The sequence below is a fragment of the Melopsittacus undulatus genome, chromosome 1, assembly GCF_012275295.1.
Source record: "Melopsittacus undulatus isolate bMelUnd1 chromosome 1, bMelUnd1.mat.Z, whole genome shotgun sequence".
Classification (NCBI taxonomy): Eukaryota; Metazoa; Chordata; class Aves; order Psittaciformes; family Psittaculidae; genus Melopsittacus; species Melopsittacus undulatus.
In genome coordinates, this window is record NC_047527.1 from 97,657,137 (window position 1) to 97,682,595 (window position 25,459).

Genomic DNA, 25,459 nt, shown 5'->3' on the forward strand with positions numbered 1-25,459 from the left:
GCCTAAAGGGGAATCGCAATGAGCCAAACACGGTTCAGTTTAGGTGGAGCGTACGCAGCTTCAGCTAGATGCATAGATGGAGGTGGTGGAGACCTGGATCTCTTCAGCACACAGTTCAGTTTCTTGTGACACTGCATTAAGCCAGATTTTATGTTTCTGGCTAAAGATGGGATCTCAGAAGGCCATCTGCTCTTGCTTTTCATGTGTCAAAAGATACTCGCTTTGTCATGGTATGCTCAAATGTTTAGTCATTCTCACTATTTAAAAAAACATGTATAGTGATTTGTTTTGAAAGAATATGGTTTCACTTTTTCAGGTAGGGTTGTTCATTACTAATAGTAAAAATGTCAGTCACTCTCTAATGAATGAGTGTCATGGACTATGCAAGGCTTGATTATTTTTTTATTATTATTGTTTAATTACAAGTATTTCTTTTTAATTTCCTCCTTGTGAAAATTACTTTTATGTTTGTACAGGACCAACTCTGTCTTTCAGATCAGAAGATCAAAGTCTTTAACCATTTTCCCAGTAGCTTTATCATTTTCCAGGTTTTCAACCTCACATGCTAATAACACATAAAAATGTTCCAGTATTTGGCTCCCCACTGACACAAGTAACAATGACATCTCTATATTAAAGTAACATATTAGTCCTCTTGCCTTTACATAAAACAAAATCTGTTCTGGCCATACAGTTTTCCCAATTAAAACTGTGGTCTCAAGGAATGAGATTAGGTTGGTTTGACAGGACCTTTTTTGAAGTGTTTGGTATTAATTATATATCTATCCTCCAGGCCTTATTAAATTATCCAAATGTGTTTCATCTCATTAGGTAGTATCTTATCTGTGGTGTTTAATTGAATGCTTTTAGCAAAGTCAGAATGAAGTGATCCACACTAACTTGGCCTGTAGTGAGCTGCCTCTTTCGTTTGCTCTATTCTGTATTGGTATTCCATAAATTCCCTGGCAGCTACTTGGATTTATCTAAAAATCTAAGACTGTTAATGAAAATTAAATATTAGAAGACAGAGGGTTTCATAATTTGTAACTCAGATTTTTCCATTTATTGTTTGCTTTTAACGTTGCGTTTCCTTGGCTATTGAAATAAAACGGATTTTAGCCAGGGTTGTTCATTACTAATAGTAAAAAGCTACAACTTTAATTATCAAAGAACTCCTAAAAATAAGGTTCTAGTTATGTTTTTCAGTGTGTGTTTTTTGTCTTGATCAGTTCTGTGTATAGTTTTCTTCTGCTCTGAGAAATACAGATGTGTTCCTGGTTTACACTGTCCTCTACCTATGTGAAATGTAATCAGGTCATGATCATTGCAGTTTGCCCAAAGGCATAGTTCAGTTTAGTGATTGATTTTTGGTCTTATACAATTATAATAGGGACCAAAATATGTGCAGTAACTTCTGTGCAAGAAAAATTGGCATGGGTTAAAACTGATCTAGCAATGAGACCAAGGTTATAGAAGGACAACTGGGATTCTGCTTTTGCTATTTGATAAAGAAAGGAGCTGTATTTTGAGGGTTGGTTTGTTGTTTGTTTGGGTTTTTAAAGAAATTGAAGTGCAGTGAGATTAAAATAGTCTTACTGCTGTCTTATTCAGCAAGTTATTCTAAAAAAATATTTTAAAGAAATTATTTTATTATTAAAAAAATCCTCTTTTATTGTTTGGCTGGGCAGGATGTTGGGCCATCTAGTCTTGGGTCATGTTTTGCCAAGAAAGGTTGGACTAGATCATCCTTGAGGTCCCTTCCAAACTGGGATCCTAGGATTCTGTGAAGTGCAAGCCATACCCCTGGTGTGTGGCATCCCTGAGTGATTATTCTTCAGATAAATAAATCTTTTTACTGGAAAGCGTGAGTGGGATTTGCTGTTACAAGGAGAACCTCAGCCAGGTGTTTGAAGAAAGCAGTTTATTCTTTCTTCCAAGCATTATGTTTGAAATGGGGCCTGTGAGAGGACCATTAGTCTGTAAGGAGCTGCAGAGAGACCCTAACCTCAGGCAAAGCTCTGTGACTCCAGGCGCCTCATCTGTGCAAGATGGCTTCAGCTCTGAAATACTGACAAGTGTGTTTTGTGTTGGGCAGCCATCAAGACTGATGCAAAGCCTGCAGATGCCAAGAAGACCCCTGCAAAGTCACCATCAGGTAACCGTTCAGTTTCCATCTAAATCAGATCCTCCTGTTCGGGGCTGTGTTAGTTAAGCAGGCCACTGTACATCTTTAGGACTCTGAGGAAGTTTGTATAAATGGCCTCTGACCTATCTTTTTCCCCTTTCCCTCCAACTATGGCTGTGATCATTGCAGCAGACTTGAGCCGCCCTAAGAGTGCTACTGGAAATGCAGTAAAAAGCAGCACCACCACTTCTACCACCTCCTCCAGTGCACCTACTTTACCTGGAGTAGCCACCAGTCGTCCCAAACCCAAGCCTGCTGCAACCAAACCCACCACAACCTCTACCACAACACCAGATGCTAAAAAACCAATTGCCAAGGTTCCAGCTAAACCCAGCAACGTTTCCAAGCCACCTCGCCCCACCAGCAGTGCTTCTGCTCCAGATCTGAAAAATGTACGTTCCAAAATTGGATCAACAGATAACATTAAGCATCAGCCTGGTGGAGGAAAGGTGAGTTTCTTCAAACTTGGTAACAACACGTGCGTTGGAACAGTAGCTCTTAAGCATTAGGGGTGCTCTTTGCTAATTTTGGTGGCTGTATCCTCACTGCTCTTCTCATTTATGCTCTGCAGAGCTCCTCTCTGGGTTCTTGGTTTATGCACAAGGCATTAACAAAGCAGTGATAGTAGCGTACAGAAGGAATCCGCTTTAATTAAGAGCCTTCATGGTGTTTACTGGCATGTGTACAGGAATTCAAAATTCTGTGGTTCTGTTTTTCTGTTGTACTTCCTGACATAGGAACTAGTTGGTATTGACAGCTCATAATCTTGTCTATATTCCAAAACCTTGCCTGAACAGAGGATTTGAATGTTCTGCATGGTACACAAGGTGGATTAATGCACTACAATGCAGGAAACCTGGATTCAGGAGCAAGTTCCACAGCACATTTTCCAGGTCTAGGAGCAGGGGAGCTGTTCAACTTGTCAGGCCTAAAGCTGAAATGAAATGGGTCTCTCTATGTGGCTTTTTGGATAACCTCTGGTGGCTGCAGGGAAAGAAGAGGGTGGTGTTGAATGATCTATAGGGAGAAGCATGTGCATTGTACTTGAGGCTCTCAATCAGTAAGGGTCTTACATTACACTTTCACTGTGCATATCTACCATGTAAATGGTAAAGGTTTAGGGATATACCAGTATCTCTCTTCTGAGGGTTTAAATTATTTTGTGGATATGCATAATCATAAAACCTTGATTGGATATTGTATAACAAATACACTCATTTTTGCCTGACCAAATATGTTAGCAGCTTGCCCGTAGTCAGAGGGCTTTAATTTCCACAGACTGGAACAGATTTGCCCACTTATCTCTGCTGCAGGTCTGTGATAATGAATAACTTCAGTCTGATGCCAAGAGAGCATGGCTCATGCTGGGAGCCTTAATCTCCTCTCAGGCACATTAAAGTCAAGGGCATCCTTGGGCTGTGATGGTATATGTCACAGACAGCATCAATATAGCATGGATTTATTCTTTGGAGTTAAAGCGTATCATAGTACAGTCCTCAGAGCCTAGGCATTTAGAGGACAGAAACTTCCATTCTTCAAAATGGAGTTTCTATAAATGACAAAAAAGTCTGCTGAAAAGCAGGTGGGAGACCCTTTCCTGTACTGTATAGTGTAGCGTGAAAGCAAACAGAAGTTAAGAAAGCCTACTGCCATCTGCTCAAAAAGAACAGAGAAGATTTTCTGTTATTTTAAACTGTGCTAGTGGCTCTGAGGATTGCACAGCTTCCTAGCTTACAGGGTTATTGTGGCAGTTCAAGGGAATTTATTTTTACATTTAATTGTACTACACTTTATTTTCTAAGTGTTTTAATGGAATTGCTAAATCCTAACAATTGTACTTTTAAGAAAATGGTACTTTTTTGTAGTCTGCTGAGATGTTTTTAGAAGCTGAAAATGTCATAGAAGTGCTAGGGTTTTTCTGTTTCCTGTTCTTTTGCTGGTAGGCTAGTGAAATACAAAATTTATACTCATGTCCCCCTTCCCCCCCCCAAAAAAAAATGCAGGTTCTGCTGCATTTACATGGATCTAGATGAGTAGAAGAATGGATATTCTCAGGTAGTTGTTGAATTTTTCTAAACCCTGGATGTTTTCATTCAGTTTTCTGCTTAGCTGGATTAGTAGGTCCACTGGCATTTGATTAGTTAAAAACTATATCAGAAATTGATCTCAATGCCTGAGTCAAATCAGTGTGGGGGTGTGAAAACAGAAAAGGAAGCACAGTGTATCTGTATCCAGCTGAGCTCTCAGACCTCGAAGGCAAAAAACATCATCCAGTGGTGTGTTTGCCTCTCAGATCTGTACAACCTCCCTATGAAGGAGTTGTCCTGCGCTGCTGTTGGGTTACTAAAGGATTTGTTGTAATATTTTGGCAGAATATAATGGACTGGGGTCACTTGAAGACTTGCCAGTGTTACCACTGGGGAAATGAGATGCCAAGGAAGGGCATCTACAAGCTTTTTGAGAAAAGAGAGCTTAATTATTGCTTTGTGACCCCGTGGTGCCTGTTTCAACCTGTGTCTGAGTGATGTTGCCTCCCTTCCACCCCCTCAGTTTTATTGTTCTTGGGCACAGGATTATACTTTGCCTGAGAATTACAGCATGTAAGAAGTTCTCCTGGGTCATCTGCTCCACTGAGTTTATCTGGGTAGCTTGTGTTCCTGTACTCTCCTGCCCACAGTTTTGCTTTTGCTCGTTGAAATCATCCATTTGTCTCCATCTAGGGGAAAATAGAGAAAAGGCCAGAATCAGCCGCTGCTGCACGAAAGTCTGAACCCAATGTGGTCTCTAAAATGGCTACTACTAAAACAACCGTATCAAAAGAGGGTGCCCCAAAACAGCTCAATGGGAAAGTGAGTTTATTTCAGACTTTTCTCTGTGGGAGATGAAGGACAACATTCCATTTGGAGTCACTTTCCCTTCTCTTCAACTCTGCTTTCTTCTGTCAGTGTCACTGTTCCTTGCACAGACACTCTTCCAGTTTTTTCTTGTATACTCTACAATGTTCTCAGTTAAACACATTCAGAGATCACTGTCAGAGGTATCTTTTCCATGCCTGCTGTGTGTAAATGTTTCCAGAGCAGCGTCCTCTGTTCTCACTTTTAGGCAGATAGGCTTAACTTTCATAGATTCACAGAATCCCAGACTGGTTTGGGTTGGAAAGGACCTTAAAGCTCATCCAGTTCCAACCTCCTGCCACAGGCAGGGACACCTTCCACTAGACCAGGTTGCTCCAAGCCCCATCCAACCTGGCCTTGAACACTGCCAGGGATGGGGCAGCCACAGCTTCTCTGGGCAACCTGTGCCAGGGCCTCACCACCCTCACAGGGAAGAATTTTGAGTTGGAGGTTTCCTTTAAGACCAGTTCTTCATACACAGCACCAGTCTGTAACTAGGAAGAGCGAGCTTTAGTTCAACACTGCCTGTTCTAAGATTGCAGACTAACAAGGGCTTAGTATTTTTCCTGCAATATTCCCAACCCAGTTATATCAAGACTCCTTAACTCCATGCGTTAGGTGGCCACCATCTGATGGGTTACTCGGAAGCTGGTGTGACATGGTATTTCAGCATGAGAGAATGAGGAATGAGGAGGGAGTGCTTGCAGTGCTCGTTTAATTCAGATATTATCAGGCAGAGCCTGTTGATGAATGGATGGGACTTGTACCTCTAGAGAAGTCAGGAAACCACTATCTACTTCCACTGCAGGAGTACGTTTTCAGAGCTGCTGTTGCACTGAATCCAGTCTTTCTGAACTGGCTAAGGAGCTTTTTGAAACCTACAGAAGTGAGAATGTTCTGGTGATTCCTTTTGTGCTTCAAATTTCTCACCTCTTTTTAGAAGTAGGATACAGCTTCTGCCATGTTCTGTGCTGTGTTAAATAATGCCCAGACTAAACACGTGTTGTAACTAACCTTTGTAAACGTGGGCTTCTTACTCTAACTCAGTTACTACCTTGGTGAGTAAAAGCACACTTAGCATACTCCTTTTGTACTTTGAAACAGTCAGAATAATTTTGATTTAAAGGTGAAGCAATTAACATAAGACTCATCTGATAAAATTTAAGTGGAGGTTTGACAACCTTCAGCAGAAGAATAGTTTCTCATCTACCGCCCAAAGGGTTTGAAAGACATTACCCAAGACTGGAGCAAATCCAGGGAAGTGAAGGTAAAGTGCAGGCTCAGAGCAGTTCGTAGTGTTGTTGGAGGTGGAGCCATGGAGGAAGGAGGCAGCTGAGCTGGCTCTCCCTCCTCTGAGAAAGGTCTCACCAGAATGCTCCTGGGAAGTTTCGTGGGGGACAGAGACAACCCTAGTCCTTCTGGCAGGCAGGCTTCTACCTGGAGATGCTAACCCATAGGGCATACGGAGCAACAATCTTCACAGTAGCGCTTAAGCTCTTGCACTAACACTGTCTGTGCAGCCTCTTGTTTCGTTCACTTGTTTTTCCTCACTCTCCTTCTCAGTTGCTTTCACACCTAATACTAAAGTTGGATTGAGTTTAACACAACTCTTTGTTTATCCACCATGTTAGAGCATCCACTCCAGCCTGCCATATGACAACTCTAACCAGTCCTCTTCCCTTGTGTTGTTTTCCATTCTGTAACGTTCCAGGTCCAGATAGTCTCCAAAAAAGCGAACTACAGCCATGTTCAGTCCAAGTGTGGTTCCAAGGACAATATTAAGCATGTCCCTGGAGGTGGGAATGTAAGTATGGGCTCTGGGCAAGTTGTCTTTCTACTAACTCCTTCTCTTGTACTATGTGTTTTTATGTCAGTCTTAAGAACGCTCTTGTTTCAGTCAGAAAGGTGTAGCAGAGTTTGAGGGCTTCTGGACATAGTGTAGGCTTTAGAAATCTTTATTATTTTTTCCCGATGGGATGCTAGGGTGAATGTGTGTGTTTTGTTTCTTAGTACTACACATACACCTGACCTATTTCTCACATTTTATGTGTTATTCATCACTAAATGTAGGACGTGCACACCACTGACCCCAGGAGTTAGCTTGCTGTGGGTTCCCTCTGCAGTCAGTGGAGGCACCTCATCAGTCCTGTGACCTGTTTCAGATGTCTGGTCTTTCAGATGAAATCCACTGTGGCCTAGCAGTGCCTGTTACTCTTCACTGGCTAATAGGGCCTGAGTCAGATTGATTTCACGTCGTGTTTTACAAGAAGGGCCACTTTGGGGAAAAAAGGAGGAGAAGACTCAGGGATTTTATCTTTGAGCTGCAGTTAACTTCTAAATCTAAAAGCTATTGTATCTCTGGCAGCAGGGCTGTGCTTATTAAAATAGAAGGCAAATGGTGTAATGTCTCTGTACTTGGTTAAAGGTATTATATTTTGAAAGTGTCTAGCAAAACCAATCCAGTTAAATACATAGATACTATAGCTTTTGAAAATATGGCATAGTTTGGCAGGCTTGTTTTCTTGTGAGCAAATCTGTACTGCCTTACTGAATCTATGCTAGGCTGTTTGTACTGGGGGTAGTCTGCAGAAGTACAAAGATTGGATGGTTTCAAAAAGACAATGAAGTACTTAAGCCCAAGGAAGCTTCTTCCATTGATGTTTAAATATGCTGAGTTCCTGTGGAGTTGAGGTTCAGCTATCCCACCTCATAGAATCGTGAAAATACAGGTTGAAAGGACCTCAAAAGATCATCTGATCCAATCTTTCTAGGCAAAGCATGACCAAGACTAAATGGCCCAACACCCTGTCCAGCCAAATCTTAACAGTGTCCAACACTGAGGAATCCACCCCTTCCCTGGGCAGATTATTCCAGCTGATTGTTCTCATTGTGAAACGTTTTCCTCTAGTGTCTGATAGGAATCTCCCTGTGAGTAATTTGTGCTCATCACTCCTCTTTTCCATGTAACTCCTTGTAAAAGGGGAGTGAGTCTCTGTTATCTTTGTAGCTAACCTTTAAATACTGGGACATGTTGATAAGGTCTCCCCTTACCTGCATTTTCTGTAGGTTGAACAAGCCCAGTTCTCTCAGCATTTGCTCACATAGTTTTCTAGTCATTGGATCATTGTGGCTCCTCTCTGGACCCTCTCCAGTCCATCCGCATCTTTGTTGTAGAGCAGGGACCAAAACTCAGTATTACAGGTGTGGCTTTCTCTGTGCCCAGTGACTGAGAGCCAGCATCAATGAAACTGCCTGCAAATACTCAGTTTCTGGGGCCAGACACTGTTGTGAATTAGTCAGTGTGTTCTGTTTGATGTCTGGTTCAACAGATACAAAAGCTACGTAGAACCTGCCTGTGCTGCAAACTGCCACTTGCCCTATGAAATATCTGTGTATTTGTCTAGCTGGCTCAACCTTTACTCTACATGACCAAATCTTCCATAAATCTTTGCAAGAGGCAACCAAATCTGGGTTCTTGCCAAACTTGTTCCCTGCAGGCTGGTTTCCAAGGTGGTAAAAGACAGATGTTGAACATGAACTGTTCATCCCCTGCAGGATCTGAACATGAAGTGTTCATTTAACTAATCTTAACTTCCCATTGAGAGTTGCTAAGCATGTATCCCTGATACCCTCTTTCCCTTCCAGTTTGTGGATTCTTACAGTGGTGGGATTTGCCATTCTTATTTGGTGTTTCCATGACTTACCCAACACTTACAGGAATGCATACATGTGTATAGACCTTCCCATAGAAATGCTCATGCAGGAGAATTCTCTGTGCCATAGAAAGATAGACTGATGTTGAGACCATCACATCAATCAGGTTCCCTCATAATATTTTTCTAGCTATGTATCTTTCTCTTCCTACTGCAGATTTCATCTGGGTTTGTCACCCAGGTTTGGAACACAGACTGTTTGTACGTAATATGTGGTTTGTGGCAGAAGTCTTTTTGGCTCTACTGGTAAAGAACAGCTGTTGTAACCTCACTGCTCATGCACTCAGAAGAGCTGTCTTTTACAAGCTGCTTTAATTTTGACACTCTTACCTTTTATAGCCTTTTAGTGGACAACAACTCATGCATATTTTTCCTTTTTTTTTTTTTTAGTCCCACAAAGATGTGATTTCAATGTGGGGATGTTTTTCTTGATTGATGAGCTGCACATGTGAACTGTTCTTCCTTCCAATGAATCACCAAACCATCCTTTCCTCTTTACTGTCCTGCCTTGGGGACATTCCCAACTTCAGGGGACAAGTGTGCCTGCTTTCATTTTCTCTTCTTCCACACCCTCCTTTTACCACTGTAGTTTTTCTCTTTGCTCAACTACTTAAGCTTTTTGCTTTGGGAATAAAGTGCTTACTATTTCATAGTTCCAAATGCCCCCAAAACAGCTTCAGACAGTTCTCAGCCTTCCAATGCCCCCAAGCCCAGAAAGGCAGCACCAGTGTGAGTAGACAAGACCCAATGACCAGTCTGGCTTCCTATAAAAGCACTTTCTTGATCTTTGTATCTACTTGCTCCCTTTTGGGGCACCATAATTTTAGTGTCTTCTTTCAAGATGTTTTCTTGTTCAGATAATTACAGTGATCACTTCCGATGGAATGCTTCCCAGTGTTTAATTCCTGAAACACACTGCTGATGGGGATGTCTGGAAAATCTGTTGTTCTAGTCTGTGGCTTCAGTTAAAGATTTTAGGAATCCTATGGTCAAGAGCTGTGGTTAGTAGCAAGTTATGATTCAGCTTCAGGGTTGTTCTGATAGAAGTGATGGACATCCTACTGCAGTGAAGTGGTTTCCTAGGTGGTACCCTCTGTTTGGGTACCCATTTTGCCTAATATCCACAGAGGTAATTCCTTCTTCCCTTCAAGATAACCAAAAGGACTTGTTCAAAAGCAGTAAATACTGTTCCTGCTCACATTACATTTACCAGAAATATCTTGACATATTGTTATGTTTCCTGGGTAAAAGCTTTTTGTTTTAGTATTTCCCCTCTCTCTTTTTAAAGAAAGCAACAGTGAAGAGGTAGATTTTACAAAGCACAGGTAACATATACGTTGTTGAACATATAAAAAGGTGATTTGGAACATACATCTGTTTCTCTGTCCTTTGGCTTAACCTGCTTAGATGGGTTCAGCAATGGTCAGAGACAGAAAATCTAGAGAAAGATGAGGAACACGCTTCCCATTTGAGCCTCTGTATCAGACTTTCAGACCTAAAGTTTTTTTTCTGTCACCAGAATCTGAGTATTTGGCTCTGCAAATGCAAGCGCAAGCTTTTAAACCTGAAATAACTAATGTTAGCAGTCTTACAAGAAATACACTTGCATTTAGGTATAATTGTTTGGATCTCCAGGTGAAATCCTGAGGAGTCATGAGTGGGTATGGCTACCCCAGCTGATAGCAAACATTGTTACATTAAAATGCATTCTGTGAAATAAATTTAGTTTTATTCCAGTTCCAAGTAAACAAATACTGATTATAAAAGCTGTAGTAACTTTACTAGCAGCCCCAAGAAAATCAGATTTTGTAGCTGTGATCTCACCTTTTGGAGTGTCTAGTGTCCCTGAGTCAGGGTACACGAACATGGAACAGCAGGAGGCTGAACTGTGCTGTTCTACTGATTCTGAGCAAACAAGACATCAGGGGTTTGACTCATCCCTCTTCATAAGTACTCAGAGGATTCATGCTTCCTGTGAAAGATGTATTGCAAATTATCATGATAATTCTCAATGAGCTTTTTAGAGTAGCGGGTAAGTGAATGAATTCTTGTCACATTCAGAAAGAAAGGTTTCCATTTTCTCTGCAAGATGATCTATAGCAGAACTTTGTGTGCACAGAGGTGCCAGCTGGTGGTTGCCTACACCACTGAGAGAGGTGAACCTCTTAACATTACTACCAAACCCCTCCAGTTCTTTCCCATGGAGTTACAATGTCAGCTAGGTAGACCTGATGACTGGAAGTTCCTTCAGGTGTAATTATCCTATGTGTGTATGAAATGAAAGCTCTCCAGGTAGTCGGGCAAGAAGTGCACTGTGGAATAGAGGAGTTTTTCATCCACCTGAAGCTGCAGGAGGAATTTTAAAGATGTCAGAAATGTGTATCTGTACAACACATGTGGTCCAGGTGTCAGAGATGAATACTTGGGGGGCGGGCAGAAAAGACATCAAACCTGTGACATATTGACTCCAGCTTTGTCCTGCTGCAGAGAAGACACCTCTCCCCAAACTCAAACTTGATGTCCACAGACTCCACACTAGAATATTTGGCTCATTGACTTGGCAGAAGGTCATTTACTGAGTCATGTCTCACGATTTCATGAGACTCATGATTTCTGCATCACCGTACATTGTTTGGAAGGCTTTGCATGCCAGTATCGAGTCACTGGTAGAATGAGGTTAAAGGTAATAATACTGGAGAATAGCTTTCTCCACTCCTGGTGTTCTGTCTTTGAGAAAGAGCTTCTTCAAGTGGCTTGTTCCATTGGGGCATGATGCTCCTTCCTGGGTCCTGTTCTTGGCAGAGAGGAAAGACTGCTGCGAGGAGGCTGCGAACAGCCTGACATGGGTCATCTGCATGTTAAAGATGTAAAAGTTGTAACTGGGTGGCATGTCTCTGGCCCTACAGGAAGAGCATGGCTGAGTGAACTGGAAGATGACATCTGTCCTGGTGACTGGACCCTGGCAATGGTCTGTGTCTTCAGGAGCAGAGCCAGTGCTGGGAAGAAACAGTCTGGGGGACATGGCAATGGGATCGGCTTTTTCGGCCCAAGTGCTTTTATAGTCCATGAATGTGCCATGAATGCAAGGCTCCCATTTCTGGTTACTGTCCATCTGTGAGTTTTATCTAGTCTTAATTTCTGTTAGCTCACATTAAGCACTTCTGGCTGGTGCAGGCCTTTAAGTAATGCCAAAGCTGACTGTAGTGGTTGGCACACAGGGGCTGAGAAGTCAATAATGCAGTAGAAAAGGATGCAGGTTCACTAGGCATGGCCTGGTGTTTGAGATGGCCCTTTGGCTTCCAGATTCCTGGGAAATGCTTCTCTGTGTTGAGTTGTTTGTTTTCTCTATAGGTGCAGATCCAGAACAAGAAAGTTGACCTTTCCAAAGTGTCCTCGAAGTGTGGCTCTAAAGCAAATATCAAGCATAAGCCAGGTAAAAAAGTTTACCATTTCTTCACTATTTGTCTCTAGATACTACATGTCACTTAAATATAGTCCTGGACTGACTGAAATAGTTGAAGGGGGTTGTTGCTCTCAGGGAATATTTCTAGAAGGCTAGCTGCTTTAGTAATTCTTAGTGGTTTCATCAGTGGAGAATGCCTGAAACCTTCATCTGTTTACAGGGGGCTTTGGGGCTCTCTGAACATAGGTGTGCTGTGGAAGGATAAAGTAACTCCTCTCCAGTTCTTCAAAGCAGATACTAGGGTCTTTTTAGCATTCAGTTCAGTAGCAGCTCCTGTCTTACATAAAAAATTCTGGGCTCTTTCATGATGTATTATGGGATGAATGTGCAGGAATTATTTCTTCCCTGCTGGGAACACAGCAATTACTCTGTGTGAATTCCTTTTGATCTTGGGTTTCCTAACCCCACAATGACCAGCCCACCACTCAGCTGGAGCACAGGCAAGTCTCAAGTTCAAGGTACTGTGCCTGTAGGCAGATTGTCAGAACTGTACCTTTGTAGCATCCTAAAGTATGGTCAGTTCACTGATTTTTGATCATTTGTCTCTATCTGAGGACAGATATCTGCACAGGAGAACTCCTGGCAGTCAAATGTCCATACATGAGGGACAAAGTGCACTGACCAGTGCTGGAAACAAATGCTATGAACTTGTGCTTGTCTGCTCTTAGGAGTTTCCTGCACACCTTCTGCCAGCCTGTTAGGTTGAAAGCAGTTCAGCATACACGTTGAGCACCATGGTTCACTGCCTCCAAACATGCTAAGGCTTTGAGAACGTGGTGCCACAAACGTCACCTCTGTTTATTCAAGACTTTGTAATAACAAGCTCTGCACAACAATAACTGCTCTTGTTCAGGGCTGATTAAAGCAGACTAATCCACCCATCTGTTGTCAGATGTTTTAACTGATTTTGTTAGACCGAATCAGTTGGCTTCTATCATTGGCCATGCCAAGCTTCCAAAGTGCTGAGGATTGAATATTTGATGATGTTACTGGGAAGCAGATTTGTGCTTAGCAATACTTAGTGGTTTTTGAGAAACCTGCTGCCTTACGGACTGCTCGTACAGTCTGACTTGTTCATGGGAACTGCAGTATTCTAAATCTAGAAAAATCTTGCTGGAAATCTGCAGGTGTTTTCCTGACCTTCATGTTCTGCTGAAGCTAAAGTGTCCATCCACAAAATCACAGACTGGTTTGGCCTGGAAGGGACCTTGGCAAGGGACACAGATAGGAGTGGGCAGCGGGTATTAGCTGTTGGAATCCCACCAGTATGGAATTTGGTGGAAGTGGCGTTTCACACCCCTGCTGGGGCAGTCAGATCTAGTGAGACAGTTGACCTGAGGCTATCTCCCAGCCTGTCCATCTAGATGTGTGGTCTTCCTTACCTGAGGGCAACTTCAGGGCTCTCCAAAGTACCACAGCTGGTTCTGTGGTGGGCGCTGGGAAGGGGATGGATCTCAGGTGGGACTTTTCTGGAGGCATTAATAAACTCACTCCTACACAATCTTTAGGGGGAGGAGATGTCAAAATTGAGAACCAGAAGCTGAACTTCAAGGAGAAGGCCCAAGCCAAAGTGGGTTCTTTGGACAATGTGGGACACTTGCCAGCAGGAGGAACTGTGAAGGTGGGTGCAGCAAGCTCTGACATGTCAGGGTAGGGTTTAAATTTGGTGGTGGTTCTTGTCCTGCAGCTTTTCTACCCCCAGCGTTTTATAACCATCCACTTATTTCTGTGGCCTCTGTTGTGAACCTGAGGAGTAAGTATGAGCTGAAAAGGAGAGAGCCATGAACCACCTCAGTGGCTTACCTGAGTGGGCTTCCTGAGCGGTGTTATTCAGCTTCTGCTGCCCATCTGCATCCTTCTCCTAAGAATCTGAAAGCCGGGATCACTCTGTAAGCTGTAAACCCATCAGAGAAGCTGCTTGTGATCCTTTCCCTGTTTTTTTACCCCCAGTAAAGCTGGGGAGACAGCACCTTGCAGCTCTTGGGGGCAGTTTTTAGCCTGAAGACCTTTTGTGTAAGGATAAGAAAGGATTGTTGTGCTTTCAATGCTGTGATTCAGTGCTTCTCCCTATGAGAATATCAACTGCCCCCAGCCTTGGCTGCACGAATTGCAGGTCTCGTTACAGCAACGCAACATCTGTGCTTAGGGGAGGGAAATTACCCTGCTTGGCTGACCGACTGATGGATGTGTGGGCTTGACCTATCACGCCACATGATGATCAGAGCAGTGCTGGGGATTCTCTTTTAGGTAGTCACTAACGCTGGGTGGTTTATAAGAAGCACTGCTGCTTCTGAATTGGCTGACAGCTCTGGAAGTGGGGAAAACAATCTGGTGAACAGCACTAAATGTTAAAATTTTACTTAGTCTTTGCTCCCAGCAGGATAGGCAGAGGGAGGAGAAGGATATCCTCCTAAGCACCGAGTTCACTCCGTTGCCCCAGCGTAGTTTTGTTTGGGCACATTTGTGTTGTGGAAGGGTTCAGAGTTCAGCCATCTTGAGCTATTGTGTTAAATGCTGTGTGAATTTGAAAGAAATAATCCCTGTATTAAAGAGCAGATCATGCAGCGGAATTCACAAGTCTATTTAGAATGCTTTTAATCATCTCCATTAAAACAAGGCAAGAGGTGACTGCCAGAACATTTGCTGAGGGCGCATCAGGACTCTCCTATCTCCAGTCCTTTATATAAACTTCAACCTGGCAAATGGGGCTCAGTGAAAAGCTGAAAGGGACTAGAGAAGCTGCTGCTTTGTTGACAGAGATAGGGAGCTTTCTGTCACAATGCCTGTTCCAGTTCACTGGAGTGTCCAGTCCACACAGAATCAGAGGGAACCTCAGAAGCAAGGTGGGATGGTTTTGCTGCTTGTTGAGTAAAGAAGGTGCAGAATCAGTCCATGGCATTACTGTCTGGTATGCAGGGAGACGGCCTGATTTAGTCTAAGGAGAGTGGAGCAGCATTATTCCCTCTGAATAAGGCTTTATGGGACAAGAGTGTGGGGTCAGAGCAGAGCTCCTTTGGGCTGGAGGGTGCCACTCCCTACTGTATTTCTCTGTACTGATCATGGCAATGAGGGAATGCCCTGTCTGGGTGGGTTGCTCCTTCCTGGAATGGGGCTTCTCCAACATAATATAGTCTCTCCTTGCCATGCCCTGCAGTGTTGGTGGTGTCTTTCCAAGCAAGTCTGCATTACTCTCAGCAGACTCCCACCAGCATAGTAGTCTCTTCTGTAATGGCAGTAGGACTTAGCTCTTCTCCAAGGCTAGAAGTTGGTGACTCCAGGTGGGATGACCAGCTCTGGGAGAACAGAGCAGGACAGGATCTTCCCTAAAGACTCTGCTCCCAGTTCATAGTCCAGCATCGAGTGAAGATGATGTCCTTTGTGCAAACAGTTTGGTCTTCCAGTTTTGGAATCCACTATGTATTCTTTGGGTCCCTCAGTGTGTCCCCAAATAATGGAGGCTGCTCCACTGCAGTGTGCCCAAACTACCTGCTTGCTTTTGATCCTGTAGCATTCTGCTTTAGTCCTGTCAGCGTGCCTTGGTCTGCATTTGCCGTGGTTGTGCTCTGTCACCAGGGCATTACAGGTGTGTGTTTGGGGAGAGGGTGCCTTGCTCTGGCCCCTGTGGTCAGGGACACGGTGGCCATGCTTGGATGAGCTGGCAAGGAGCAAAATGCCGTGAGGAGCAGCAAAGCTGGTCAGGATGGTGGCTTCCCGGGGAGCGGAGGGGCTGCTTCCCGCTTCCAAACACCACCCCACCCCCCCTCCATCCCTGCGTGTGCCTTGGCAACTGGGGAGGGTGGAGGGGGCTCCGGGAACCCGCACATCACCCCCCTTCCCACACCCCCATCTTCTATTGACTCGTCCCTGTCGTCCTCCCCACCCCGTTGTCTCATTGTAGGCTGAGGGGAGCGCGGAGCCAGAGCAGCTCCCGCCAGCCCCTCAGAACGGAGAGGTGACAGCGGCCCAGGCAGGCAGTGAGATGCGGGAGAATGGCGTAGGGCCGGCAGTGCCCACTGCCCTCAGTGGTGGTGACCAAAGGGAAATTCAGAGCTTCGAGACTCAGATACAAGAAACAAGTAAGTGCCTGCGCCTTCTCTCTACACACGCTGCCGGGTGGGATGGGGAGAGCACTGCAGCAGGGCAGAGCAGCCGCCCCCCGGGCACTGGTCACACCGCTGTAAAGCTGAACCTTGAACTGTTTGTATCGATGTCTGTAGGGTTGATTTGCCTTTTTTTTAATTCAGAAAATTGCCTTTTATTTTCCAGGCATCTAATGATGACATTATGGTATCGTCTTCCATTCCCCTCCTGTCCCCCTCTTTCCTCCTCTTTCCTTCTCCTTGCCCTTCCCCTTCTCACCTGCCCTTGTGTCACTGCAGATTGAATCTCACAAGCTGACGTTCCGTGAGAAGGCCAAGGCTCGAACAGACCACGGAGCGGAAATCGTCGTCTCCAAACCCCCCAACCTTTCCAGCAGCACTTCCCCCTGGCGTAGCACATCCGTCAGCGAGAGCCTGGGCTCAGTCGCCTCCTTGTCACCGCTGCAACAGCCAGCTCCCCTTGCAGCGCTTTCTCAGCAAGGCTTGTGACCCCTCCCAGCCCCGTCCCCTGCCCTCTCCCCAGAGTAATGCAGCTTGGCTCTCTTAACCCTGCCCCTGGCTTTAGGTGAGAAGGGGACAGCGTTTAGCAGGGCTAGCATCCCTTTCAGCCACAGTGACTCTTCCAAGCATCCTGGAGGCTTGCCCCTGCCCAAGCGTGTCAGGCTCCAGTTGTCCTTTCTTGGCTGGAAGGGGCTTCCTCCCCTCTCCATGCCTCATCCCTTTTGCTTTTAGGGAGATGCTGGAGCGAGTGTTAGTGTTGTGTGGCAGGAATGGGCAACTAGTTGACCTCCAGGCTGTGTCTTAGTGGCTGGGTAGGAGCGTGCCTGTGCTGCTGGTGGCTGAAGCCAGGCCAGAGTTAACAGGGATAAGCTGTGACCTTTCTTTCTGTCTTCATTTTTAAACAAGACAAGAACCCACCTTTCCCTCCCTGCCGCTTCAGTTTCTGCTGATCCTGTTTGATGATGATGATATATATGATACACACACGTTTAGGCTGTTTTAACTGTTGACTTTAACCTTTTATTCTTTGTGATGATGTGTTGATGATTTATTGTGCTACAGACTCCTGCTAAGTTTCCTTTTCTCTTTCCTTCTTTTCCTAACCGTAGGAGAGTAGAGACATTAACCGCTGCTGCAGTGCTGGCATCTTATTGACATATCCAGCAATTGTAACAATTTTGTTGTTGGTTGTTTTGGGTTTGGTTTTTTGTTTTTTGGGTTTTTTTTCTTTTAATATTTTAAAACGATGGAGCAAACTCATGGGATTAAGCCATGTCTGAAGTGAAAGGCTCGAGAATGTGTTAACAGAGAACTTGCTGTAACAGATCAGATGCAGCCTGTGTTGACTGCAACGAGACATGTTGGCTTGATGCTGGTAAAACCTCTTGTAGGCCCAGGACGTGTTAGCAGGGTGAAGACGGTTTATTTATTCACGTTCTCAGCCACAGCCCTGGGATTGAGCTTTTTCTGGCTAGGGCCTAAGGCCAGAGGAGAGGCAGGAGGCTGCTGTCGCGGTGGAGTTGCAGGTTGACGCGGGCCTGGAGTTCCGAGGCCAAAGCAGGTCTGTGGTGTGCGCATGTGGTGTGTCAGCAGAGGCCGATGGGTGGGTGACCGTGTTGTCCGGCTGTCCGGGGCGAGGCCGAGGTGGGGGAGAAGGGAAAGGTCCCCTTTCCCCTGGGATGATGCACCCCAGGGTGTGCAGGGGGCTGGGAGGGAGCAGAGCCCTGGCTGGGGCAGGGGCGGCAGGTTTTAGTGCCAGGGAGTTGCAGCTCTGACTAGGACTAAGGAGATTGACCTACTCGCGGGGGTGTGAGCTCCTCGTTTCACGTTGCAAATGACACTAAAATAATGTAAATAGATTAAACCCAAGAAGAACAAAACAGAAAAGAAAAAGTGTTCTTGGGTGGACACATTAATTTAAAGCAAAAAAAAAAAAAAGAAAAGCAGCAACCAGAAAAAAAGGCGGAATAACAAAACACTGGGATCAAAGTGAACTGAACCAGGCGTGTGCTAAGGGGGGGCTGTCCAAGGAGGAGACAGAGGGAAGCCGGCAGCTTCTCGTGCTTGGGGGAATCTTTCTGTGGGAAGCCGACAACGACACGATAACCCAGAATCTGTATTTACACACAAAGATTCTTATTGCACTTGTATTTTTTATATTAAAGTTTGCATGATTTCTAATAAAATGGCATTAAAATGTACTAGTTTGCATCAAAGTCGTCTGCTAGTTTCGTAAGTGCTTTTTTCCTCTGAATACAAATTTAAATAAGCAATGCAGATTTGCACCTCAAAGGGGCGGTTATATATACCCTGGAAAACTCCCAGTGCTTCCCTTCCTCCTCCTCTTCCTCCCCACTGCACTCCTCCCCTCCATCCCACATCCCTTTAATCCCAACCCAGGGAAAGCTGCCGAGCTGCTCTCTCCCTGCCCCTGTGTTGTGGTGTGTTGTGGTGTGTGGCCTCTGTTGCAGGCCCAGCTCTTCAGTGGGAAGGGCTGGAGCTGGGGCAGGGGCTGAGGCTGGAAACCTCATTCCTCAAGAGAGCAGAGCTGTGTCAGGATGCTTTGAAACCCTCCAGCCAGTCCCATGGGGGTGCTGCTGCCTCCGACCACCCATTCACCTGCATGCTGCCCTCCGGTATATATCACTGCCCTTTGCTGATGCTTCCTTCTTTCTCTTACTGCTAAATGCTAAACACCAGCTTGATCTTGTCAATGTTGGGTTTGGTTTTGTATTGGTTTTATCCAACACTTGAATTGAGGGGAAGTTTCGAGGAGAGGGACTGAGGCGAAGCCCGATCCCCTCCCTCAGCAGGGGCTGTGCTTCCCCAAGCAATAATGCCGATCCACTCGGGGCTAGGGCAGGCGCTGGCTAGAGGGTCTGGTGCCCCTCGAGAGGCTCTGGTGCTGGCAAAGGTGTGCCTGGAGCCACGCTTCCCTGCTTGCAGGCAGCAAACACAGGCTGGCAGCAGGTGACGCTGACCCCAGGCTCACCGGCTGGGCAGAGGAGGTGGCAGATTGGTGCTGGTGGCAGTGGCCAGGGACCACTGGAGTGGTTTGAGGCAGGGACGGTGCGGTCCAGGCAGTGGTGGTTCGAGGAGGTCGAAGCTGAGATGTCGCGTTCCTCTTGCGGTGATGCCCTGGGGTGAGATGCCCGGGTGCAGAGAGGCAGCCAGGTCCTGGTCAGAGCTCAGGGGCGGCAGGAGGAAGGGAAGTGGCAATGTTAGATGTTATCTTCTGAGGTTGAAAAAGCAAAAAAGGCAAACCCCGAGCCCACCTTCTCCCCCCACATTGCTATTATCTGCTGTCTTGGCTGCTCCTCAGTCCCGGACTATGCTTTCAGACCCATCTCTGAACATGCACACCCCTTCCCAGACTCTGACACAGTTCAGCCGAGCACCAAGCGGCTGCCCTGTACTTCTGTGCCACTTTCTCTAACACTTGTTGTGCCTGTGTGTAGCTGACAAACAAATCCAGATCCACTCCTTGGCTGTGGTTTTTCTAGGACAGTGTCTTCAGGTTTCATACTGTTTTACTGGGGGGTTATTTCATTTTAAGGAAACGGCGCGGGAAGAGATCCATGTGTGGGGAAAACAGCTTTAGTTGCCTAATGTGGAGAGGTGGGAGTGAGCTGGTTTGTGCTGAGACCTTAACTGAGGATTGCAGGGAAGCTGCTGGCTGGGCAGAGCTGGAGAAGGAGCTGAATTTGATGTTGGCTTAATCTAGGGAAAGAGGGAGCAAATTCTCCTGGATGTAAAGAGCTGTGGTGTGAATTAGATCAACTTGAATGTACACATTGCTGTCCTGAGCTGCTTCCTGTCGCTCCTGCTTTCCCTGCAGCTGCGTTTGGTCTGATGCTGCTCTGGGGGGGGACAGGAGGAGGAGAGAGGCAGGGGCTGGCATGGCCAAGCAGGCCGGGGGCTTTGGTGAGCTTGGGTCAGAGCCCTGCTGGTTGGGGCACTGCGGGCAGCGCTTGAGCCCTTTGCTAAGCTCAGGGTCAGGGTGAGCGTTGGCTTGGTAGGGGCTGAGCTGCTGGAGTGAAGAGAACGCAGCAGGAAGGGCTGGGGGTGAGCATCCCTCTGGCTTGGGCAGGCAGGCTGCATCACCGTGGCCATCCTGGTTGCTGGTGCCCAGTGTCTCCAGTTACTCTGGGGCTTTTTACACTGTTAAAGTACATTCAAGTAACTGAGTTTGTGTGCTTGAGGCCACAGGAGCAGGAGTGCCCTTGGGCTGGCACCCTGACCACAAACTGAATGTAGTTTTCTATGCTGACCCCTGCCATTGTCCCCTGTGGGGCTCTAGGACCCTAAAACAGATGTTTGTGTTCAGGCCGTTCTAGTTCTCTTGGAGTGTGGCAGGAGCTTGATGTTGGTGACAGCCTTGGGGTGACCAGGGCTCCTGTGTCCTCCCCACATGTGGATGGGGGCAATGGCAGAGCCCACCCTAAGCTCTTCAGTGCTGGCCCTGCAAAAGGCCGAGTGGCAGCCTCCAGGCTTGGGGGAAATGGCACCAAAAGCCCTCCTGGCCCAGGGCAGGCTGCGAGGGGGTGGAAAGCTGCGATGTGAGGCAGCAGCAGTAGCAGCAGGGGTACTCTGGGCTCTCCTTCCTCCTCCCCACCTGAAATCCAGCTCCAGTAAGCATCTGCCTTCCAGCTCTCCCTCACATGGGTCTCGCTGGCCACCAGCCGCTGTCCAGAGATCAGGCACGAGACTCTGGTCTTGCACCCACTGTGCTCGTCCCACCCCAGCATTCAGCACTGCCTGCAGCTTTGATTACCCCATAACATAGGTACAGCGAGTAATGGTGTAGTGGGGGGAATGACCGTGGGGAGGGGTGGCTGGACTGAGAGGACAGTAGGGCTGGAGACAAGGGTTTGGGACTGATCCTGGCTCTTGGCTCCCTCTGGGGTCTTGGGAACCTCTCTGCCTCAGTTTCCCCATCCGCAAGGTGGGGATGATACTCCGTTTACCTCACCGGGCTGTTGTGAGCAGTGCGTAACATGTGCTCTAAGTGTGATGTGTTCTTACTGTTTTGTGTCAGGATTATTCTGCAGCAGCCCCATCTCCTCGGGGCAGTGAGTGCACCCTTGTGCTGAGGGGAGGTCAGTGCATGGTGTGAGGCCTGAGACAACAGCTCTGGGAGCTGGGGAGGGGGCCGGGGCAGAGCCCCTCCTGCCATGGGGTTCATTCAGACTGGTTTGCTTCTGCCTTTCTATTTCACCCTCCTGCGAGGGGCAGTACGGCCGTCGTCTCCTTAGCAACATTTCCTGAATTGATGTTGTGATTCTTACTATTGTAAAGGGTTGAAATAAAGCTTCTAGATGTTCCCTCTCAGCCTGGCCTTGAGTTTGTGTGCGGGTTGGGAAGGCCGGGCAGGGGCTGGTGGCACAGTCAGGGGCTGCCTGATGGCAGAGGAAGCCATAGAGCAAGGGATGAAGGAAGGGGGTCGGTGCTGGTGCTTTCAGCCACTGGGAGATTCCCCAGCTCAGCTTTGCTCCTGCAGCCAGGGCTCGGAGGTGCACCCAGTTCTCATTGGCACGACCTGGGGGTTTTCTTCCTTCCCCCCCTCCCACTTGGTTCCTCTTTGAGCAGGGGCCAAGCCCAGCTCCAGAGCAAGCACAAGGGCATGGGCACAGCTGAGGAAAGGAGAAGGTCCTGGGGCTGCTCTCCTCTTACAGCCAGGGCCTCCATGCCCTCTTTCAGATCAGTTTTCGAGCCAGGCTAAGGGCTTGTGCACAGGACGGATGCAAATAGCATTGTCTTGAAGCGGGTTTTGACCCAAGGCCCCTTGCTGCCCAGGAGGCTGCATTGTCCTTGCACTCAGCACCTCTCCAGCTCTGTGCTGCAGCCCTGCCAGCCATAGCTGCTGTGGATCCCGGGACAGCAAGAGCACCAGGACAGGCTCAGGAGCAGCCTAAGACCCTCCTGGGATCCTCTAGCTGAGGCTCCTGAGGGCATTCCCTGGCAGCACCATGACACAGGAAGAAAGAAGAGGACAGAGGCAGTTACTACTCTATCCCTTTTTATTGTCTTTAATCTATGTTGTAAAAAGATCCAGTATCACATAACAGCCACTGAAGTATCCCAATATCACACTAGTTCTGAACCATTTAGACAATAGCTTGGTCTTTTTTTTTTTTTTGTGGGTTTTCTTTTTTTGTGTCTTTTTTTTGTCTTTTTTTTTTTAACCTGCTGGAAGGGAAACCCATAGCGCCCATTACACAGGCCAAAAGAAACAAACACTGGTCAAATAATAGTGACAACCTCAAGCAAGTGAAATGAAGATGAGAAGTTCTGCATGAACTCAGGCTGCAGGACCCCTGCTGCTCTTCACCCCAGAGCCACGGGGTCCTGCACCAGCCCCACCACTCCAAGGGCTGAGGCCACAGCTCCACTGAAATCCATGACAAGTAAATTAAATCCTAATAGAGAACAACTGGGAGAACCCAATGTAGATCCCCAAAGGGAGGCAGCTGTCAGGCTGGAGGCCCTTCACCACCCTTCCCATGCGTAGAAACAGCTTCACACCCGCACTCTGCTGAGGGATTCCTGCCCCTTCCCTTTCCCAGCAGAGCGCTGCCCTTGGTGGCCTTTATTTCCAATACAAAGAGTGTAAGAAATGGTGAATAAAAACAAATGACCTCAGGCCTTTGTGCTCAGCTGCCGGGGAGAGCCACAGCCATCCCCTGTCCCGCTTCCTCCCTTGCTACACCACAGCACCGGCCCCACGAGTGTGAAGTACATGTTCCTCTGCCACATGCATTACAAACGAGCACAAAGCCTCACAACAGCCCTGTGAGGTAGGTCACCGTCTTCAGCTGACAGGGAATCCAAGGCAAGCTAGGATTAAACTCCACTTTTCTCACTGAATGCTGTGCCTGTCACAATCCTCCTTCCACAGAAGTATGGTCCCTGTTCATAGAAAACAAAAGGATTTTGTGCCTTTGCTCCTGGCTTCCTGCAGGAGAGAGCGCTCACAGGCATCTACCATGGCGTCCTGTGTCGCACAAGTTACAGGGATCCGGCCTCCTGGACATAGGGAGAACAAGAAATTAAAATAAAGGACATAAAAACAATGCAAGAGGACAGAAGGTACAGGCAGGTCAGGAATGACAGGTCACATCTCACACTCGTAACGCCACGACTGCTGTGGGGTGGCAGGGCCCTGCTGCAAGGCTCCCAGGTACCACACGGAATGTCACATCCATCCGGTGCCATCAGGGCTTCCTCTCCTCCGACGTCCCCTGGGGACAGTGAAAACGATGGCGATCTCCACGCTGCACCGTAGCTGCTGGGTCCACACTCTGCCTGGCTCTGGTGCCAGTCCCAGGCACAGCTGCCAGCCAAGACACTGTCTCCTGTGGCAGGAGCAGCCATGGCACTGGAGCCACTGCGGCCCAGCCCCGTGGGGATGGGGCAGAGGACGGCCGCAGCTGCTGTGTCCTTGCTTCCCAGGTCAGGGACTGACGCAGTGCAGAGCAGAGGAGGTGGGTGTCCACGAAGCTTGCGTCAGGGTCCGCTGGCACTCCCAGTCCATTCCAGGCGGTACGGCGCTGGCTCTTCCTATGCGTTGACCATGCACAGAGCCGACAGCAGGAGATTCAGACAACATTAATCTTCTAGGATGGAGAGAGATGACTTCACAAGGGATAAATAGAACTTTATTTAAATAAACATTTGTGAACATCTTTATACAAATTACAAGTCCCCACACAATCCTCCAGCTCTGCCTAAGCGCCAAAGCTGCCAGGAGGGCCTTTGAGCAGATCCACCAGGATGTCGAGCAGCTGGCTGTGCTGGTGGTGCAGGTCCCCAGGGATGGCTGCCATCTCATAGCACAGACACGTCTCCACCATCTTGGAGAGCGACACACGGAAATCCCGCAGGAGGCGGATGGTGTAGGAGTCTCCCTCCAGCACCAGGAGATCACTGTCTGTCAGGGAGACTGTTGCTCGCCAGCCATCATCTTAGTGGGAAGAAGAGAGCAGGTCAGAAGCATGAATGGCGTGGACATGTTCAGCTTGTGCTGGATGCTCGGCCCTCTCCACCACCAGGACCAGAGCAGTGCAGGTCCTCCCCCTTTCACTTTATCCCAGAATCCGGGGACTCAACTGGGCCAACCAGGTCACACAAAAGCCAAGCAGCACACTACGCCCTCAGACTGGGATCCTCCCATTGCTTCAGGAGGTAACTGACTGCACAGCCCATGTGAGCCTGAGGGCCACAGATCCACTGCAGCACTGCCAAAACACCACAGGCTAAAGCTAAACATGCATGGGGAGAAGAGCTTACTCCTCCCCACACACCAGCTGTAGCTGCAGGCCAGCTCCACCCCTCATTCCCCATGGATGAGCCTTCAGGCACAAGCCTGCTTGTTCAGCCTGCCTACAGTTTGGTTTCATTGTCACCCTGGGGAGCTACAGCTGAGAACAGCTTGCAAATTGTCACCTTTGTGGCCCCACTACACAATAGCTAGTACAAAGCAAGAGACTTAGAAAGCAGGGGAAGATGGTTGGCCAAGGGAAGTAGCTGAGGGGTGGCCACCTTGCATCCCCTCAGGCTGTAGTACAGCTGTAGGAGTGGGGTGCCTGGGGGCTCAAGCACAGCATGAGGACCCTGCAGTGGTGCAAGAGGACGTGCAGGTGGATGCATCAGCCCCGTGGCTGCTCCAGCACTCACCTCGGACATGGATATCTGTGTCAGTCATGAGCAGCACGGCCAGTGGGTGGACCTGGGAGGAGTCCCGCACAAACACCCCACCGTTGGACTTCACTGCCATGAAGTACGTTAGCCAGCGGCTGTACAGCTTGGATGCCTCCCTGCACAGGGGAACAGCTTTGTCAGGTGTGGGACTTGGGTTCTGGCACAGGTGTTGGGTGGTGTGGTGTGGGGTGGAGAGGCTCTCCATGGTCACAGGCACACCCCAATCACCCACCTGTTGATTGTTGACTTGTGGAGCAGAACGGTGCCAGCCTTTGTCCGATACGCGTAACTGTTGGGTTTGAATTTCCCCTGACGAGTCACTTTACCTTGTCTCACCTGAAATGAGAAGAGCATCTCCATTACCTGCAGAACCAGCAGGCACTGCGCATCAGCAGCCGGACTGG

At 47.5% G+C, this 25,459-nt stretch overlaps 2 protein-coding genes across 11 annotated transcripts in view; one reads left to right on the plus strand and one right to left on the minus strand.

Moving 5' to 3' along the window:
* MAP4 (microtubule associated protein 4) overlaps positions 1 to 21,679 on the plus strand; it is a 170,245-nt gene extending 148,566 nt beyond the window's left edge. For 2 of the 6 annotated variants that reach the window (XM_034062834.1, XM_034062855.1), the window contains 9 exons: positions 2,096 to 2,155; positions 2,315 to 2,634; positions 4,906 to 5,034; positions 6,791 to 6,883; positions 12,144 to 12,225; positions 13,764 to 13,876; positions 16,154 to 16,331; positions 16,522 to 16,542; positions 16,635 to 21,679. In XM_034062834.1, the coding sequence (XP_033918725.1) occupies positions 2,096 to 2,155; positions 2,315 to 2,634; positions 4,906 to 5,034; positions 6,791 to 6,883; positions 12,144 to 12,225; positions 13,764 to 13,876; positions 16,154 to 16,331; positions 16,522 to 16,529 (983 nt within the window). In that variant the 3' untranslated portion in view covers positions 16,530 to 16,542; positions 16,635 to 21,679. The remainder of the gene's footprint in view (positions 1 to 2,095; positions 2,156 to 2,314; positions 2,635 to 4,905; positions 5,035 to 6,790; positions 6,884 to 12,143; positions 12,226 to 13,763; positions 13,877 to 16,153; positions 16,332 to 16,521; positions 16,543 to 16,634) is intronic. The other 4 variants (XM_034062843.1, XM_034062839.1, XM_034062844.1 and 1 more) reach the window with 4 other exon arrangements.
* A 682-nt stretch (positions 21,680 to 22,361) lies between these two features.
* The window catches only part of DHX30 (DExH-box helicase 30), a 35,888-nt gene continuing 32,790 nt past the window's right edge, over positions 22,362 to 25,459 (minus strand). For 4 of the 5 annotated variants that reach the window (XM_034069261.1, XM_034069315.1, XM_031044564.2 and 1 more), the window contains 3 exons: positions 25,288 to 25,391; positions 25,032 to 25,171; positions 24,083 to 24,318 (listed from right to left, as the gene is read on the minus strand). In XM_034069261.1, the coding sequence (XP_033925152.1) occupies positions 24,083 to 24,318; positions 25,032 to 25,171; positions 25,288 to 25,391 (480 nt within the window). Of the gene's footprint in view, positions 24,319 to 25,031; positions 25,172 to 25,287; positions 25,392 to 25,459 lie in introns of all 5 variants that reach the window. The other variant, XM_034069099.1, reaches the window with a different exon arrangement.